The sequence below is a fragment of the Anarhichas minor genome, unplaced genomic scaffold (genome assembly GCF_050575085.1).
Source record: "Anarhichas minor isolate MPS153535 unplaced genomic scaffold, ASM5057508v1 ptg000033l, whole genome shotgun sequence".
NCBI classification, from domain to species: domain Eukaryota; kingdom Metazoa; phylum Chordata; class Actinopteri; order Perciformes; family Anarhichadidae; genus Anarhichas; species Anarhichas minor.
Genome location: NW_027466479.1, coordinates 15,104,492 through 15,125,505, shown reverse-complemented (window position 1 = coordinate 15,125,505; position 21,014 = coordinate 15,104,492). Strand labels below are relative to the sequence as shown.

Below are 21,014 nucleotides of genomic sequence, written 5' to 3'. Positions count from 1 at the left end.
AGGTTTTAATGAGGAAGGAGGTGTGGAATAAAAGAGACGACATCTCTGGTTCTGCTGCACTGATTTTAGGGCTAAACGACTAATTGCAAATAGTTTGACTGATGCTGCAATTGCGATATGATTTGCGATATTTGTTTTATCATTATTTTCATTTAAAAAACATATTGAAATGCTTATAAACTGTCCATTGTGAGTCTGACAAAGCGATATAAGTGCAATGCTAAATGGGTTGAGTGCTCTTCGTCATGACTCATCAATGAATCATTACCAACCCTAGCAGCTGACCGTATCTCTGAGAAACCAAGTGGAAGACGACGTGCCTGTCCTACAGCATGCAGCCTAGTTCGCCTCACACGGTTTTCTCACTGTGTTGTTCCGTTTCATCAGTCTGTATGTAGACCCCCACTTTACCCACAGGACCCGTGTTAATCGCACTCTGAGGCATACCATTAGCAGCAAGAGAGGCTCTGCCCGACGGTATTATAGATTCCGACAGAAGGCTCAATACACCAAAGAGGAGAAGAATCCTCCAGAGAGGTTCTCATGTCAAATTGTATTGCAATAGCTCGGCACAGTGGGGTTCCCTTAATATATGTCATTAATGGGTCCATGCCTCCCATTGTCCACCGCAATAATGTTAATAAGAAGCTTAGCCGAGCATTAAGTTCAAACTATTTTGTATTTAAACAAGGAAAAGAAATTCTGTCAATTGAAGAATAAATCCTCGGTTTCAAATACAACTAGTTTAAGAAGTTTTTATAATAAAATGTATGCCTTGTACAGCAATCTTCATTATCTATCTCATCATTTATCTCACTGAATTTGCAATCAAAATAATCCTAAAGGCTATTAATATGCTTACGTGTTCGTTTCAGAGTCCGACAGTTTCAAGACAACTTTGGTTAATAATCATACGAGTGCATTAAAACACGAACCCGGGTATCAGGAGTCATAACGGTTGTTTTAAAGGAGCTCTTTCACAATAGATTGCGGCTAACCTATCCACCTACATCACAGACGTTTATCTTCTTCTCCCAAAGGCTGATTGCAATCATCACATTCAGAAGTGGGTGTGACACATCAGGGTTTTCCTCGGTGTGTGTATTTATATGAAGTAAATGGTCTCGGATTCTGACCTGCCCTGGGAGTCTGCTCATGACGCATTTTAAATCCATTGTCATCCTCTCACATAGTATTACCTCCACAGTCAATACTGTCCTGTTATAGCCATGACATCGTGGCAGGGTTTAATCAAACATGTCTGGGAATTTCAGAGAGTCTTTAAACTGGTTTTCAAACACTGTCCTTGAGAGCCTAATAACATTGGTTTGAGTTAATAAGGACAGAACGAGTTTAAACAATTGCATCACTCCCAAAAAAGCCAAAAGAACAAAGGGGCTTGGGAGAAATTGTGATACGTCAACTTGACATCTCTGGATCTCATTTAATGAGCACAAGTGGGAGTGAGAGTGTGTGAGAGCAAAAACATTTGGCGAGAGCAGCACTGGATGCTGGATGCGAAATATGTCCAGTCAGTATCCCATCAGGCAGGTCGCATTGAAGTGTGGACACACATATGGGGACACATACGATCTGGAGCATCCAATCAGAGAGGTCGCTTTGTATAGACGAGTGTAACCACGGTCTGAAACATGTTTAAAATGCTAAAACACTGAATACTATTGGGAAGCATTGGCCTGTCGCACTGCACCATATGGTTAACAAACCCCACTAAATTTCAAGGGATTACATTCCATCACACTTTAAACCCGATACATTTTTGATGTATTTATTCAGTGTTGATTTGGTGCAGTGTTCTTTTAATTCACATGCACACCGTAATGTGTTGAAAGGCTTGGTTACAATGTTGTAACTTCAGAACTGGAGATGCATTTGAAGGGCTTGCAAATAAATCCAATTACTTTTCACACATGATCTATAAGTATATCTGTAAATATAGAAAATAATTAGATTGGAGCCAAGTCAGATTTGCCACGGTGGAACATGAATAGCATGAATAGAAAAGTACGATGAAATAGGTCTATCAAAAAAATTAAATTACAATATGTACTGGTGGAGGTCAGTGAAACAGAACATAATTCACATAACACGCTCTCTAGTTTAGTTTATATGCATGTTACTACTGAGTAATAATCAGGCGTGAAGGCCAACTCCCACCCCGACTGCTGAAAACTGATTTATTTTCTTTATCATAGCAGAGCAGACAGCCGCCATACATTTCAAAATGTATGGCCATGCTCTGTATGAACATGTAACCGATGAACAAACTGGCCATTTATATTTTCACACACACACACACACACACACACACACACACACACACACACACACACACACACACACACACACACACACACACACACACACACACACACACACACACACACACACACACACACACACACACACACACACACACACACACACACCTGTTTTAATCTATTCCGTCAGGTCGGGATACGACCCTGGCCCATATTCCTTCCTGAAATAACCTTTCCTTTCATCAAGTGACAAAATTAATTACTGAAACATTACACTGACCTGCTCGATATGTGAGGTGGCCAAAGGATTAAATTCAATGCAATGCTCTTTTTGCGTTCTCAATGAGGTGAGAGGTGCGTGCGTGCGTGCGTGCGTGCGTGTGCGTGAGGAGTGATCTTCAGTGGGCCTGACGCTTAAGACTTTGACGGCCTCTTGTGTGAGATGGAGGTCCCTGCCTGCGGCGGTCATACTCCTCAACAAATGAAACAAAAAGCCTGCACAGTTAATCATTAGTCTGATGGACCCTGCACACACATTAGAGCTGAGGGAGGAAGGTAAAAGCCGGGACAAAAGCAGGGTCAGGGACACCTTTACACAGAGGTGACAGCCAATCAAATAGCGAGATGATAGATGGACCTCGTGAAAGGTAATGTGGTGTGTGTCCTCTCACATCTCATGAAGGACGTAGAGGACTGCCACCAACCATTCAGGACATCTTTGGGTCCTCATCCCCGTCGCCTAATGAATTCTGTACAGTATGGGAAATGGAAATGAGCTACCTTTCAACACACAGCAGGAAGCTACCAGCTAATTTTACAGGTCTGTATTTGCAGCTAATATCTGACAAAGTCTTTGGCAGGGTGAATGATGAAACAGTGGTGAGGTGGAAGACACAAAGAGCTATAAACCAAATCCAGTACGGTTTACTTTTTTTTACACCGGTAAGAAATTGAACTTCTTGTGGAGCTTACTGCTAAACCACAAAGTATGTATTGCCTCGACAACTGAGCTTCTCGCGGCTCGTGTTTTCACATCTGGCTGACTGAAGGCAGGAAGGACAGAGGCTGAGACACAAGTCAGACTTTTCTTGTTGATCCAGACGTAAGCTTTGGGTTTGGACAGATGTGGTGTTCAGTCATCTTGCTGTTCTCAATGGGCCGTAACTTGAGTGCAGCTTTACGGAGTTTCCAGTGGAGAGTCAGTGTACTTTATACTGTCATCGGCACAAAATCTACAAAAAAAAGAATGAGTTACTTGCTTTTTCTTTTCCAAAAATCACAACGTTTTGGGATCTGAATGATATCGGAAGGTCAAGAATGTCACTGGGGACGACATTAAAAAAACAACACAATGTGGAAAAAGTCTGTCATTGTATCTGTAAACGGTACCTTCGTGAACTGAAACAGCTAGACATGAAAGTCCTGTTTGTATTAGCTTAAAAACAGAGCACACTCAAAGTCACGCATGACACATTTCCATAAGAGAAATATGCATCACTCATGCTTCATCACCTGTGCAAATATTTATCCTTGAAACCCATACGGCTGGGTCACATTCATTTCACAATGTAAATCCAACAATGTGTACATATAATTTATATTCAAGTAATTAGGACAGATTGTCAAACCGATTTATATTTGATAACGCTACAAAATGAATACAAACAAACAACCAGAGAGATACTGCACATCTGTATAACTACAACATCGCTTTGTATTAATGAGGAGGACGATGACCTCGACACTGAAAGGGAGCTTAGTAAATGCTGAAAAATATTATGCCTCTTCAGCACCCGAACCACTACACTGCACACGTTCATTACTCTGTTCATGTGCCAATCATTCCTTTCTGTGAGCTAAAACGCTGATGAACCCACGGTAAGTTGATTTCCCACAGCCATGAAAGAGTGGCACTCATGGGCCAAGTCTTTGTAAACTGAATCTGTGTAAGCAGAACGTAGGTTTTGTGTTTATGAAAAACTAGAGAGAGAAAACAGCTGACAAAGAGATTTAAAAATAAAAACCAGAATATTGCCTCGTTGTATACCTACCCATAAGTTTACATCCACGTCTGTCCAAAATATCATCAATTCATCATTTTATACCATCAGACATTTGTGTGATATTGTCATAATTAGCATATACACTCGTGAGGTATGCGAGGTTGCCCTGGTACTGTGCCTGTGCTTGTGTGTGTGTGTGTGTGTGTGTTCGTAGGTCCTTGGCTGGGTGCAGGTGAGACGCCAGCACCCTAATTGGGAACACCTGGCCGGTGATTCCTGCAGCTATTAAACCCCGCCTGCCCAGACGCCAGTCATCTCTGTCTGTCTCCACCAACCTCTGTTGCGTTAATACTTTCTTTCAATAAATCTGAGATTGTTACTGCAAATCTGGCGTGCGTCTCCCTCCTTTGTTGCGGCCCACGAGCCGGGCGTAACAAATTAGGACCCAGGACCTTTGATCTTCAAAGTCTGATCAGTTCAACCTTCAGTCCAAGTGGACGTTTGTGTCAAATTTGAAGAAATTCCCTCATTCATGAGAATAGAACGGACAGACAAATCCGAAACTATAATGCCTCTGGCCACGGCATTCGCCGGCAAAGAGACATGAAAAGGAAAGAGAGTTTGAGGCGCCAAATATCAGTTTTTTTGCAAGACAGAATGTTTCCAAGTGAGAGGTCGTTATTGTATCTGGTGTTTCCTAATCTGTGTGCTTCTACAAGGAACTGAGCACCTCTTTGTGGTATTTGGAAGGTCAGAACAAATAGAGTAGTGTTGCAGAATATAAAGTGATTGTGAAAGATTACAAAGGTCATCGGGATAAACGGGTACAGTCTCTTACCTGCAGTGGGCGTGGTCTCGTGCCTGTCCTGCTCCTCGTGCCACTGCATGGTGCGGTGGTAGCTGAGCATCACCTCCCACAATGCCTTGCACAGATCTGTCAGGCAGGGAATGTAGCTGTCCATGGTGATATGCTGCCAACAGAGAAGTGAAGAGGAGAGAGAATATGAATTTAGTGTTGTCTGTTGCATAACCTAGCAGGAAAAAAAGGAAACGTGGCGTTATGAAACACACACTTCTGGACAACTTTAACATAATTACAAGATTCAGAAAGAGACTCAAACCAAAAAAAATAAGCTGATCAACTGTCCTCCGTTAAATCATTCAAGGACACTGTGTTGGAAAATATCCATTTTATGTGTCACTAGACACGCTTTCAAGTTATGTAAGAGCTAATTAATGTAAGGACTGATTATAATAATTATGTTTTGCACATTTGGTTATACAATGACAACTTGAGTTCAAAATGAACATCTGATGATTCTCAAATGGCTCTCACAGAGAGTACTATAGAGCTATAACATATAGAAATATACAGTATGTACATATAAAAGCAATACATCCGCTATGATATAATGTCCATATGCCCAAAGCTTGAAGTGAGTTTTTGCTTTCCACTGCCTGGAAAGATGTGTGTGTGTGTGTGTGTGTGTGTGTGTGTTAAAAGTGCAGCATGGCCCAATAGTAGCCACTGACACAGTTCAGGGCTCTACTGAACAACTCGCCAATAGAGTTCTGTCAACACGTCCAGAGACAAATGAATCAGTGTCAGATCGAACAGCGCTGACGACAGCAGCCACACTTTACTTTGTTCAAGCGGTCGCAGACCTCCGCTTCCTTTCACGAAAGCACTGTCAATATAAACAACGGAAAACTCACACTCTGATGATGGCTGTAATAAAAAGACCCCGACAGTGCACTCACCAACGTGAGTAAAACCCCACTCCTTCTTCTGGCTTTTGTCTCTGAGTGACAAACCACCACTTACCAGGTTCAGTGAGACATCCGAGTTACTTTCACCACTGTAAGAAATCAGCAAGAAGTCAAGTAATGACCGCCATCCCAAAAGATGGTAATGACAGAGCTGTTGCCCAAGGCAGCTAAATTGCACAACAGCCTCCGCTGCTGTCAAGCACTGTCGTTAGAGACGGTGTCGAAATGCTATGAATTTATAGACCATTTCTCAGAAACACACTGAAGTTTAACAGGTGGGCAAACACTTGCAGCTCTACAAGTTAAAAGTGTGAAAAATGAAATAGTCAACATTATTAAAATAAAGAAGTTTGTGATGTACTAGAACGCATTAAAACACATAATATTAGAGGTGAGGTGATGCTTTCATTAACATCAGACGTTTAGCTATCCACTCTGAATTGTGTATTAAAACAAAACACCCTGCAAACCCTCCAATGACGACTATCATTTATGCACTTAGTGTAATAAATCCTCATTTGAATTTGTTTGCTAGAGTCAACATTAATCACTCTTTTCTTCCTCATCTCCAAATTATCATTCCAACACCAAAACAACAAACCTCATCACCTGCGTGACCACAGCAAGCTGTTCACAGTGGTGAATAGTACACTTAACCAATCACACAATTAGGGGAACTTGGAATTAAGACTTTCTTTTTTTTTTTTTTAAGAAAAGCAGTCTATGGCACCCATTGCAACCGCAGAATGTGCATTCAGGTGTGTACAAAGAAATACAATAAAAATAAAAGCTTGTGTCTGTAAAGAAATGCGCTCTAAATACCAGATTATATGATCCTGATAAATAATCTTTCAAGTTATGTCGCTGCACATTGTGTCACGTAAATCTACTGCGGTCTAGTTCTAGTTCCTGTTGAGTACAGGGTGCATGATGCAGGTGCAACTGTCAATAAGGCTGACAGGTCCGACATAGTAAGACAGAATTGTGGTCGTGAAAAATGAACCCTGAAGATACAATATCCATCACAACACTGGACTGCTGTACAATAACACCTAAACAAACTTGATTTTCTGCAATATCAATAGTGCTTGTACTAGAATATAACAGTATTCTGGTTATACCATTGATGTGTGTCCACTATCAAACATGACATAAAACACTAACAAACACATCCATTATGTAGTAATAATACATGCATTACTAATGTATAGTTTCTACTATGGGTACTATACTAGAGTTGTTATTTCCCTGAACAGTCAAGGAAAATAGTTGATCACCGGTGCTGAAGAGACCTGAAGAAAAAAATATAGCTTCAGTTACAAACCGCCTCCAGCACCACCGGTCAGAGAGGTAAGCTAATGAACCAGCTTGGACAAAACAAGGCTTACATTCGACATCCCATGTTCTCCACCAGTCAACCACATCACAGCAGCATGTTGCCGGGCAACTGAGGTGAGGGGAGATGATGGGGGGGGGGGGGGGGGTTGTGTGTTGTGTGTTGGTGAGGATCTTCAGTGGGTTTGATGAGAAGAAGTACACCTGCACAGCACTGCTGTATTGTTCAGTGTGCAATGTGCATATATGTGTGTGTGTGTGTGTGTGTGTGTGTGTGTGTGTGTGTGTGTGTATAGAGGAGTGCGCATGAAAGAAATGCCACACATTTTACAAAAAGAGATGTGCAAAGCGAGGGTAGGTAACCCTGATTTAGCTGATTCACTTTCTTTGGGAGAATACAATCACACCCCGCCTCATTTCAAAAAAAGAATGGATAAACAGATTAACCTGCAAGAGATTTAAAAAAAAAAAAAACATAGTCAGCAATCTGTAAACCTGCTTTTCTCACACAAACACGCTCTTAAACACAATTTGGTGCACAACACATCTCGGCAGTTACGTGCAGTGTGAGGTGATTCCTCATATCTACTCAGAAAAGTCTCTTGAAATGACATTTTAAACACAAATCATATCATTACTGATTTATTCTACTGGACACGAAAATGATTGTCGTCGTTAAGGAGAAGTTTCAGATTTTTTGGATTCTGGATGGCATAAAATCAGTCTATAAGTGAATAAAGTCCTCAGTAAGTCAATGAGACATGCAATTATCATCTACGTAAAAGATGACAAACTGATTTCTTATGTATAATATAAATATTAAACCATGTGGCTGAGTAAAAAATAAAAAGAGTCTACTGCTTTACTTGAGTTGTTACTTACTGATGCTATCACTAATGATGTTTTTGATAATTCAATTAATAGATGGAAAGGGACATATTTATGATCATCTGCTCCCCTGTTTCATGTTGTGCTTTTAAGCGCTTCATCACAACAAACTTGCCATTTGCAACAACATCAAGGTTCATTGCACATGACGACTCTGTCAAAGGCATTGATGAATCTCCCTGGAATTCAGAGAGCTATTGCTATTCAAACCACAGATTTCCCCCCCCCCGAAAACACACGAACGATTCAGGCAACTAAAGAGAAAGAAATCGAACGAGAATCAAAAATCAAACAAATCATTCCTCCTCTGGGAAAAGAGTCAAAAATAATCTTCATGATAAAACAGCTGCCGTCTATCGCTACTGTGACAAACTATTCACCACAAACAAGACCAGTTTCCCTCCAAACGAGCTGCGGTGATATGATGGCAGTGGATTAGTGTCACTGTGTAATGATGCTATCAGCAGCCGTGATTAACATAGGGTAATAGCACTGCTTAACATGAAAAAGGCAACAGTGGCAGCATCCACTCCACAGCCTCGCAAAACGCTCCACACTTCAGATCCGTGACCGCACCGACGGGTCAGCCAATACCAAAATAATGGGACACTGCACCGTTTGAGAGTGGGATGGATCACGGTGGGTCACTGAGCCGTTGTTTGATCTTATTGGGGCGATATCATGGCTTTCTGAAAAACAATACGAAAAGGCTAAAGTCACACAAGCAGCTTCTAGAAGAAGCTGCGATGTCCATTACAGCCTAGGATAGGACAGAATGATGAGGAAAGAGGCTGGCCAATAATGATGAGATGTGGATGTAAAATTAATAAGACCCTTTCACAATCACCACCGACCTTTTCCGAGTGTTCCCGTTTCCCTTGAATTTTAAGTTGCATAACTAAGAAGGCAAGTTCAGGAGGTCTAATGTGGCTCTAACATTTTTCTTAACCTTTATTTATCGGGGGGGGAACAGCAGCTGAATCCATAAACACACAGAGTCCACAACATTAACACGTTCTCCATACTGTGCAGCTCCACTGGAGCAGGTGACCGTCCAATGCCTTGCTCAACAGCAAACCATTGCCATTTGTTGAAAGCGTGGAAAGCTTAGTTTATTTCCCCCAAACTCATTCTCTGCTGATTTGAAAGAGAATCTTACTAGCGAGAGAGTCTTTGGAAACCTCCATAAAGTCCCAAACAGAGAAGGACTCTTGAAAACCACCTCAGTCTAGTGTGTGTGTGTGTGTGTGTGTGTGTGTGTGTGTGTGTATGTGTATGTGTGTGTGTGTGTGCACCACATCAGCTACATAGACACTTATTTCACATGGGTTCTTCAGTTAGCTCTCCTTTTGACCTTTTAAAGGCAGGTACAATAAGATAATCCACCGTAAGAAGTAAAAGTAAGAAAAACATTTGCGCTCCCCATAAAATTCACTGCACACCAGAGGTGAGCGTTGTGTTGTCCAATCAATGGGTGATCTGATCGTGAGGCGGGGCGGCGGCGGGAGGAGGAGTTAAGTCACAGGGCGCCAGTGAAATGGCAGAATGGATGACTCGTTTGTGTCTGGGTTTTACCCGGATGCCAATATAATAATCATCTCAGCGTCTGATGGAGCTTTAACATATTCAAAACCTTTAAGAGAGACGGCAAACTGGGTTGTAATTAAGGATTTAAATTCACTCGTCAGTGCTGATTAACAGGGCTCAGCGGGCGGACATGCTGCTTCACCAGAAACGTCTCTAAATGCACAATAGGGTGCAGATTCTAGAGATTATTTTTTATGAACATCTTAGTTCTGATAGCAAGTTAGTTCAAATTGCCTTAATATTCATTGACGATCATCCCTTATAACGTCACTATACGATCCGATCAGCAATCAGCGCAATACTACAGCAGACAGGCTTCAAATGCGGCCAGCGACACAGATGGACTGTCTGTGGGTGTTCACATGCCTCTTCATTTGAGTGTGCGCCTGTGTGTGGATGTGTTGCCCCATCAATCACGATCACACAGCCCGGGGTGCAACGGCACGTCCCATCAATCTTAAGAGTGTTTGTACAGTATAATGTATGCGTGTGTGTGTGTGTGTGTGTGTGTGTGTGTGTGGGGGGGGTATGAGTGGGATCATCCAGGCAACACGGTGCGCTGACAGGTTATCTGACACAAGTAAACACTAGCATGTGTCCGTAACTTCTGAACAGTTGCATGCACACGATATTTGAGAGGATCCATGACGCAGATGTGCAGTAAGCCGAATGACAGTTGAAGGTTCTCCATTTGACATAAACTGAATATAAAACATCACAAAAGTGTGGGGAAAAATAGCTGAAGTATGAAAGAAGTCCATTCATTTTCATACTTAAAAATAATTTAGGTCATGTGAGGCAGATTATCCTGTTTTGTGAAAAAAATACATAATCTGAATCTTTCAATTTCTCTGAAATTGTGTTTTATCTTATCTTTTGAAATTCATTCAAGATAACGGTTTAAAAAGAAGCGTGATTTATAGATAAAGCTTTACTGTATTTACATTGTTTCACCTTAAAACTAAATATCAAATGTTATCAAATTACTCCCTGATGATATTACATTAAAGTGTCTTTAATAAAAGCGTATATATTAAGAGCTGTCATGGTGACACTATTCTCTTATGACAAGTCATTTTCCACCTTATTTACAATACCAGTACAATATAAATATGCACTTAAAGTTAGTCATAAGCATTCATAAGCAAATTGTATTGTTGATACCGGTAAAAGAATCCTGTAGTACAGTGAATCAGTGTATTCATAGCCACTCTGGTAAAAGGAAAGAGTGGAGCCGAGTACATCATGTATAACAGCAGCCGCTGGTGAAACTAACAAGCCAAACGTCCTTGCGAGAAAGCTGTCGCCCCACAACGATGAGAGAGAACTCTTACTGAGAACTCATTAATATGCATCAGCAGCACTTCATATATATATAAAAATATATATATTATGAATTGAACATTGCTTCTTCCATGCCACTTACCAACTGGGGAAGGAAACTACGCATAAAGAGAAAAAAGAAGCGGTGAGAGGCAGAGAGGTAGCACAAAGGTAAGAGGTAAAGGGCAGAGCGTTGCAGATAAGAGCACAGCTGGCAATGCCCAGCAGAGTAAAAGCTGTGCAGTCAGACAGCAAGGCCACACAGGGAGCTACACAGTCAGGGAGAATCGATCGCAACCGACACATCGGGAGAGACTTAAGAAACAAATTGTACCCTCCGATGAGGCAGGGATAACCTTTACCTACACATCTATCTACATCTCCACACGGTACTGTAGGTCACACTGTAACACCACTCCCTGGGAGAAAGAAAAACTCACTCTCAGCAGAGCTAATGATGGACTGGCTGAAGCCACGGCTTACTGGCCATGCAAATGATTTATTTTGATGTGGAGGGAAAGAAAAAGACAGAGAGGGAACTGAGGCCGGTGGGCCGGTATGGAGAGCCCCGTCAGAGAGCGCTGCAGTGCATTGGTTCTGTATGGCGAGATTAATCGTCTCATAGTGAGGGGCTGCGATATACGTATATACACATTTCTTTCCTCTCCATGAATCGCTTTCTCCTCTACGCCTCCATTTCACTCTACTGTGGAGAATCTGTAGAGTCCCTTGTCATGAAATAAGGCTTTCTTCGAGGCTTTCTTCTAAGGCTTTGGCAGGAAACCAGGGGCATAATATGAGCAGCACAGTGTGGGAGTGTTTCATATGAACTTTCATCACAGCACTCTGCAGGTGTTGTTTTCTGTTCTATAGTAAGTTTTCACTTAACCGAGTAAAAAAAAAAGTGGTTTCACTGTCATCAAACAAAGAGAACTGAACAGAAACTTTTCAGGCTAAAATGCTATAGTATGCAGACAGAATGGGTGGAATAAATTGGCTTCACACACACACCCCCTTACCGTGCACAGGTCCTTGTACTGCATCTTCTGGAACTTGGTATCGGCGTTGCCGGCACACAGCTCCACATATCCCAGCACCACTTGGAACACCGTGTTGTGGATGGCCTGGGTGAAGTGCATGTGGAGCTGGTCCATAGCAGTCTACAGAGAGAGAGCCAACACACTGTTATGAAAACCACTATGTTCAACATGTCACTGTCATCTGCCAGTGCGGATCTGTGGAAAGGCAAACAGCAGGGACATTGCAAATCAAACCTCTTGGAGACTCGCTCTTATACTCGATATTTTGAATTGCATGCAGACGTATTTTGTTAGCTACACAGTACGGCATTGAGGGAAACTGTGCTGAATATCTAACAGGATTAAAACAGATAAGTGCTCGAAACACTGCTGCAAGTAAATCCTTTAACGGGAGCTATTTAGTGTGCGGATCTATGTGTTTTAATCCTTAAAAATGTTTTTTTAAATTAAGCATATGAAACATCATTAAAAAATATTGACTCTCACCCCAACCAGCCTCTTCCTTTTCTACTTTAGCTTTCCTCCTTAAAGCTGCATTAATTGACATTTAGGCCTCGTGGGGGCAGCTAAAGATTAGAGAAGTAAAGACACAAAACTCTGGTATTTTTCTTTGACAACCACCACTAGATAGAGTGGCGGTAGCACTGCCGCCATTTTGGACTGTGGCCATGAATGTATAGACATCTGTAAATCAGAGGATCTTATTTTAGGTAAGTCAACTCCCCAGTACAAACACTTAAACAATGAAATAGAAATAATTTAGAGATGGATGGTCCTTTAATATACTGTAGTCGCCTTCAGTCCAAGAGGCGACCAATTAGCTTTCACTTTTCATCAATGTGAGTTCTTTGGAGGCAGCGCAGCAAGCTGCAATCACAACACTGACACATTATCACCTCATGGAGTTGATATGGCTAATATGTTAGCAAGCTGTGGCTTATTTACAAATCAAGCAAGACACAGAGCAACATTTGCATTCATTTGGAGTTTCTGGCCACCTGATGAATGTTTAAAAACTCCAATATTCCCTCTTCTTTTAGCCGACAGTGACCTAAAACGCCCTAAAATGCTTCGTAGAGCTGAACACTCTTTTCTCCCCAGTCCACCCATTTCACAGAACATGTTATAATTTGAGAAATTGTTAATAAAACCAAATAATAATAAAATATAGATGAGAGCAACGTATTAGCAAGTAAACACAAAAACATTGCTCTTCACCATGATTTGACCAATAACACCTCCAAGTACAATCTTGCTCCACTGCACTGAGCTCTGTGACTTTGCAATCTAAGTCCATTATAGGTATTCTCACAAGTTGCATTTGCCGTTTGGCAGCTCCCGCTCACAGCCTCGCTGCGGGACCCTCGTGGCTTGAGGACACCAGAGTCGCAGTCCTGCAGCGCAATTAGATTGCCTCACTGCAAGCTCACGACCGCAGAGTGGTGACCCCATCCATTCTGACTGCCTGCTGCCACAAAAGTAATCCAAACATTCCTTCCCTCCTTTCTGAGGAGAGTTTCACTTCATCTGGCTAAAAAACACCATTAAAAACTGCTGGCTGTGCAAAGCACGGCCTGTAGACAAGAAAAAAGGGAGTCAGCTAGCAACTCATATTGTAATAATCGTCATCTTTCGACACAATTATCAATCAACTGCAAAAGTAAACTCATTCATCTGCAGCTACTTATAGTAGACAAGCAGATGTTTCATTCAGACAAATGCTGGGAAAGCAAACTGTGTGTGATATGAATATATCAACGAATATGTAAATGATCCAAATTATTTTATAAAAATGTGAGCTAATTTATCATTTGTTCTTCCTTTTAATTACGGAAATATTTTGATTGTAGGAAAACAGTCATTTTATAATTGAGGCGACCAGCGTTTACCTCTGGACGGTTTAGATTGTACGTCGGACGGTTTGGGAGCGTAGTACATTATGCCGCCTGGCAGCCTCATCCTTGTTAAAAATGATCATTCATAGTTGGATGGCGACTCATTTCAGCAAGTTGGAGTAGAAAATTAAAAAATATTTCAAGGATGACAAAGATTATGGAAGCACAATGTTTATAATTCTTGCTTACAACTCGAGCCTTGACAGGAGTAGGGAGTTAAGAAAGCATACGGTGAGGGCTATGAGAAAGAGAAGAAGAAATGTAATTAAAAGCAGAAGAAGAGAGATCAGGGCCACGTGAGATGTTGAAGATGATGATGGAGTGTGTGGGTTATTAAACAGAGAGGCCTTAGCATTAGAGATCACTGCTTTTTAACACAAAATACAAGGACTGGAATGGGATTTAAGGAGCAAGGAGAGTAAGAAAAGAAAGACATGAGTGATAAAAAGACAATATCTGTCATTTAAGCTTATATTCCTTTATATTTCTTCACAGGCATTTTTAACGGAAACTACAGTATCTTGGTTATTGTTGTTCTTAATATAAATGTTTACAGCTTAAAATGAGCTGCAAAAAATGTCACGTACAAACATGTTGTTGTGACTGTATCATCACAGCCGAGAGCTTATTTTATATTATCCAAGGACTATTTTGAAGAACTCTGTTCCTTTTTTGTGGGTGATTTCTGTGGGTGTGAGCTGATTGACAGCAAGCGGAGAATAACGTAATCACAAAGGATGACATGGACGCCCCGTGGCCTAAAATGTTCTCTACTCCAACGACAAAACCCTGAAGACACTCACTGGAGTGAAAACACTCCACTGAGGCCAGAAGGAACAATAACAAAGAGAAACTTAAATAACCCAAATTTACATTCTCATGTTTTCTACAATGGTTTAAGCAGCCTGTCTTATACTGTTCTAATCTAAATGGTGGAAACAGGTCGAGGAAGTAAGGAAATAACATTGTCTATATATCATCACATCCAGTCACAATCCCCCCCCCCCCCCGTGCCCCTGTAGGCGAGTCAAACCACTGACCTGTGTCTTGCCCAGCAGCGTGTAGGCCAGTTGGACCTTGGTGTAGTGCGAAACATCAAAGTGCTTACAAGTCTTCGACAGGGCGACGTCAAGCTGCTCCTGGAGCCAGAAATAGATAGATGACAAAGGGAAAGAAAAGAGAGGGATTATCAACGATAAGACCAGGGATTTATATAGATGTATCGCTACCACACAAGGCCAAGGGTAATTGGGTGTGGGTGTGGGTGTATACATGCCAGTGTGTGTGTGCGTGTGTGTGTTCGTCTTTGACAAAGAGCTAATAAGAGAGGTAAGAAAGTAAGTCAAGGTTAGCAGGAAGTTTGGATGTACAGGGATGTGTAACAACCCTGACCCAGAAGCCGACCTCAAAGAATATAGTGCTGACAAATACTATAAGTGATCGAACGCATTGCATCACAAACGCATCTTCTCACGCTTCACGAGCTGTACTTCAACATGGAATTTCAACGATGCTCTACGATGGGTCATTTGATGATTAAATGCAGAGTTTGAAAATGTTTTGGGGTTCCTGCCATTGCAGTTTTCTACAATAATGTCAACATGTGAAGTAGGAAAACGAGCTAGCAAATGATTTTGATTGATTGTCAACTTGATGTGATGCAACAAAAAATGATAGCGGATAATACGATGTCTGCATTTCTACTGTGTCTGATCATGCATTGAGAGGAGTCCCTTTTTATATTCATTGAACAACTGGCTTCTCTGGGCTGACTGGGCGGTTGCTCTTCTATGGAGGGCCTGGACAGCAGGAGACGGTTAGCATGCTACGGACGATTGGTATGTGCCTGTGCTGATATTGCATTTTTGCCAATGTGTTCCGCCTCTTTTGCTCTTCACACGGACCGTTTACCTGCATTCAACCAAAGAATGCTTGGGAATGATTGGTCAATACTACTCGGGCAACAAACGGAAACAGGTACTGCATATGAATACAGAGATTACACACTAGGCTGACCAGCAACCATTGACAACTCTATTCTGTAAAGCATACACACAGTATATGGTGTATATGTATGTATATGTGTATATTTATAGAGTCTATATAGTGTTTCTGGCTCTTAGCATTCTTAAGACGAAGGTGTTGAATACTAAAATCCTACTCTTGATGCGTGTTTGTGTGTGTTTACCTTTGTGATTTTAGAGGATTTCGCATTGCTTATTCACAAACTCATGCTGACAGGAAAACAAATGTGCACCTTGCTGCGTGGCTGTGTGTGTGTGTGTGTGTGTGTGTGTGTGTGTGTGCATGCACGCGTGTTTCTTGAGTACAGACGAAACCGTAAGTAATTAATCTACTCAAGCGCAGCAGCAGCGGTGCAGAGAAAATTGCTTTGCATACCATTTTTCGCGACACAGCCAGAGATGAAACTGATATAATTCATTGTGCTCGCACACAGACATTAATGACGTTCTGAATGTGTCAATATTTGGCAGACCCAGAACGGCAAACTATCAGAATGTCAAAATGAAGTATAAATTGCTTCTTTCAGATGAGGGCTTGTGGAAAAGTACAAGGTTAGAGCCCAATCTTATTCACTGCTAAAAGTCTCTTCACCGATATCGCTCTCAAATAACGTAATTAGAGATAAAGCAGGAAGGCACATACCTCTATTTGCTCCAGAGTGTCTTGTAGTTTGGAATTCAGTTCGCTGTGAGGGAGGGGGGGAAGGAGATTATTGAGAGTTAGCAACTCTATTCTGAAAATGAATACGGAGTCAAATAACTAGTAACTTCTTTATATAAATGTTTCAATTAATTCATTCTTAAGATATTAATGGTTTTAGTCCAATTACTAAATTAATGGAAAATACCCAATCAAAGTTACTGGACTATCTGCAAATAAAAAAAAAATGTCTTTGTTTGTTTTTTGATAGTTTAACAAATATACTCAATTTCCAATGACATGAAACACAAGCAAATGATATATTCTATAACATTTAATAATGAAAATATCCATCAACTGATCTTCTTTGAATTGATTAGCTCAGTAGTTTCTTATCGGAGCCCAAATTAAAAGTCATGTAAAGCTGAACCACGTCATTAAAAAGCTGCAGCCCGGTCTCTCATAATTCTCCTCCTTCATACAAACAGGGAAAAAGTAAAAGAGATGGATGAATTTCCAACCGATACTTTAGGAAGATGCGTGTCTGTGTGTACCAGAATATCACGAATGCAAAACGCCTACACACCCTTGGACTGACTCGGATTTCGCCTCAACCTGGGGAATGCTTTCAACTCAAAAGCTGCAAAGTAGCAACCGAAATCGCGACTATTTTGCCCGTTCCTGGGACATCAATTCAATTCCCTCGTGACTCCCCCCGTGCACTGCGCCCATTCATAATCATGCTCTGTTCCTCCGCTTCCCTTCCTCCGTCTCTGCTGTGCTCGGGGTCTTTTTCAGGTCAGCCTGCATTTACGTTGTGCCTTGTGAGACCGCAGTCGCCCAAGGGAGAGAGTGTCCTCAACAAATTGCTAATTAGGCGTCTTAGCTTCAATTGGGCGTTGAGTGAGGGGAGTGAGAGGTGTGTGGGGGGGGGGGGGGGGGGCAGAGAAACACAGGAGACTGCAGAGTGAGTCCCACAGGTCGTTTGCAGGTAACAAAATGACCATACGCCATTTTAAGATGTGATGCACTGTTAGCCTGTTTTTATTTATCTGCCTGTGCGTGTGAGAGAGAGAGAGAGACATATTGTAGCGGTATGATAGACAGGACACACACCAACTGAACAGTTAACAAATGTTTAAACAAAGTAAAGAGAAACTAATATATGGCCAGTGAGTGAGTGCTACTCACAATCTCTATTCCTACCTCACGATAGCTAAATCCAATGAGTTGGTATGCACTACAGCGTGATAAGATGAGACATTCTCAGCTACAAGCTCAGTGATTGCCAGTATTCGTATTCCACTAGGACACCACAATGGGAAGCCAATAGTAAAAATAACTAAAAACACGCAAAGTAAGTAAGTTGGCTCAACTACATAGGGTTGAGTGGATCAATGTCAGGTCCTGGCTACTAAAGAAAGGCGTCTGAATGTCCATATGTGAGGCCCAGGAGAGTGATAAACAAAGGCTTTCAGCCCTGGCAGCCACACTGAGGAGATACAGCAGAGGAGCAGAGTCCAACAGGACGAATGCCCTGTTCATCACAGAACTTCCTTTTATACTCCCACGCTGCAGTGTGGTAGAGTAACAAAAGCTGAACTACAAACTGAACAGTATTGGAAGAGCATATGAGAGAAAAGGAAACCGGTGCTCAGGGGGCTAACGCACCTGCTGCTATAGGTTCGCATTCTGGCCAGCTAGGAGACAGTCACCATCACAGAATGGCAGACTAAAACGCTCACATTAAAAGGAGATGAAGGTGGTTGGTTTGCCTTATATTACACCAAGCATCCAATGATCCATGTGTGTGGCATTGAGCGCTCTGGTTGGTTTTCCAATCCCATTTTAGACTTTGCCAACAGGGGTTTCTGTGATGTGAAGACCAGCTGTTAATTACAATGAATATATTACATTGTTTGTTAAATCCACATAGAAACAGAAATGTAAAAGCAACAATTTGTGGTTCTACGGGGAGTTAAGTTCTGTCACTATTTCTTGGCTAGGCCAGTGAGGAAGTCACTGACTTGGCCCAGCATTTGTTGGGAATAAAAACAGACAAGACAGGGTGTAAATTGTGAGCTTAGAGGTGCTTAAGACAAAGCCAGGCTAGCTGTTTTCCCCTGTTTCAAGTCTTTATGCTAAGCTAAGCTAGTTGTCTCCTGGTTCTAGCTTTATATTGACTTTACAGACACGTGGGCGGTATTAATATTCTCATATAACAGAGAAGCAGATAAGAGTATTTCTCAATTTTGTCTTTAGGAACTCGCTGAGCTTTTGAAGAACACAAGAGGTCAACCCAGGTGACAATATTAGCAGTCCTCCTGTTTTTCTTTCTATCCCATGAATAGATTGCCAAATTACACTGTCCAGTGAGTGCACATGTGTGCGCAGATGAAGCTCCTCCCCGCATACTGGCATCCTTCCATGATCAGAAAGAATGCATAAATAACAGATGAGGAGCGAAAACTAATTAACAATCTGTTCCCTGCAGGGACCATGAGGATTAAAATAGTTATGTGGAAATAAACGAGTGTTTTTTTTAAAACCCTGCTTTCTATTATCGCTGGCAACAGGTGCCCACGGGGCCGTGAGGCAAGCCCCTACACAGGGACTGCTGACATGCCACAATTTGGCAAAATGCGGACTCCTGTGCTTCAAAAGGTTCTGCATGATGCTCAGATTTTGTGAGGATGCTTTGCTGCAGTCATGTCAGCCGCTGCTACAAGGCAGGCGGAGAGGCAACACGGTGGCAGGGGAAGAGCTTCAAAGAGGGAAAGATGGCGGGAAGGGACATCGTCAACCATAATTACGCAGATGAGAACGCAGATGAGGGTTAGGGGGAAGTTAAAAGAGTTTAGCAGAAAAAAAGATTTTGGAAGGAATTTCTAGAAAGAGCACGAGAAGAATTGATTACACCAGAACAGAAGAATGTGCAGCGATTGATTTCTTTAAGTGCAAGGTTTGATGTAATATTTAGATATGTAGCTTTGGCCCTTTCTCCAGTTCTGACTTATGGGCTCCGAGGTCACATGGGACACTACAAGAACAGTTGACGACCCGACGCTGCCTCATGAGAAACGACTTCATATCCATTAGGTTCCATTATACCTTTTGTTTGTTTGACTTCTGTACAGTGGAGTGGGCTTCACGTGACAGTAGTCGGTTTTGTGCTTCATCCCAACTCCACTTTTAAATACATGCTATCCCAATATAATAATAAGCTGTGATTAGTATGTCTGTTATACTGACTATTAAGTCCAGTAGCTTACATGACCATCCAATTCAATCCAAACATTTTGAAAGCAGATAACGTCGGACCACAAATCGTAAATAAGAAAAAGTGACGTTGGCAAATAGAAAATCAAAAAATTGACAAAATAAAAAAGGCTTAAGTGCTGTGGTCCAGCTGAATTTGTATGTGTGAAACCAAACCCGTCAGTGGAAAGAAAACCAGAAACAACCTGTCGTTCAGACCAAAGTAACAAACCAAACTTTGAAAGCGTCTTACAATCCGGCTGTTGAACTTTATCATGATCAATAAAGCGCTGCAAGTAAACAACACAAATCAAAGTGACACACAACTACCCATGTACACATGGAGAACTCATTAAAAATTCTGCACTGACACACAATCGTGCAGCCTCCAAAAGGAAATGCACTACAACCACGAAGACGAGGAGGCCGGCCGTGGCTCTGAATAACTCTGTGCTCGCACCGATGTGTTGGGCAGCCGGCGCAGATTAAACGCAGCGGCCCTCTGCCCCTCTTCCTGCACTTTGCTCCTCTTGAAGCTGCAGCTGAACCGCCCGTCCTTCGGATACATTTAGAACACCTGAACAAACCGCCCGCCTCAATGCCAAGACGGCAATTAGCTGAAGTGGAGTTTTGGAGGAGTTTCACTGAGAATGACCCTTAGACTATTTGTATGACATCTGGTAAAAATAAAATAAAAAATTTGATCTCTAGTGACGCTTTAGACGGAGACGGAGCATGAGGCTGTGTAAATGCCTTCTTGGGGAAACCGTATTGACTTTTTAAAAGGGTCGGGGATGGGGACAAAAGAAGGGCAGGTACTAACAAAGCATTCAGCGGCGCATGGAAGAGCACAAGCTGCAAGGTTAAATTACAGTGCAGCAGACCGGACACCAGCTCCTTAGGGAAGGACGACGCTGCAGTCAGGGGCTCTGGCAATGTTGGGCAGAGAGTTTAAGTAACAATGTGCAT

The 21,014-nt window shown here is 41.9% G+C and overlaps 1 protein-coding gene across 7 annotated transcripts in view; it reads right to left on the bottom strand.

Moving 5' to 3' along the window:
• The window catches only part of vps50 (VPS50 subunit of EARP/GARPII complex), an 84,858-nt gene that overhangs the window by 41,411 nt on the left and 22,433 nt on the right, over positions 1-21,014 (bottom strand). For 5 of the 7 annotated variants that reach the window (XR_012957676.1, XM_076106419.1, XM_076106420.1 and 2 more), the window contains exons 10-13: positions 16,791-16,833; positions 15,164-15,262; positions 12,208-12,348; positions 5,124-5,256 (exon numbers count right to left, since the gene is read on the bottom strand). Coding sequence is in view for 5 of the 7 variants with exons in the window: in XM_076106419.1 (XP_075962534.1) it covers positions 5,124-5,256; positions 12,208-12,348; positions 15,164-15,262; positions 16,791-16,833 (416 nt within the window). In the remaining 2 variants the exon portion in view is untranslated. Of the gene's footprint in view, positions 1-1,775; positions 3,515-5,123; positions 5,257-12,207; positions 12,349-15,163; positions 15,263-16,790; positions 16,834-21,014 lie in introns of those variants that run through there. The other 2 variants (XR_012957677.1, XM_076106424.1) reach the window with 2 other exon arrangements.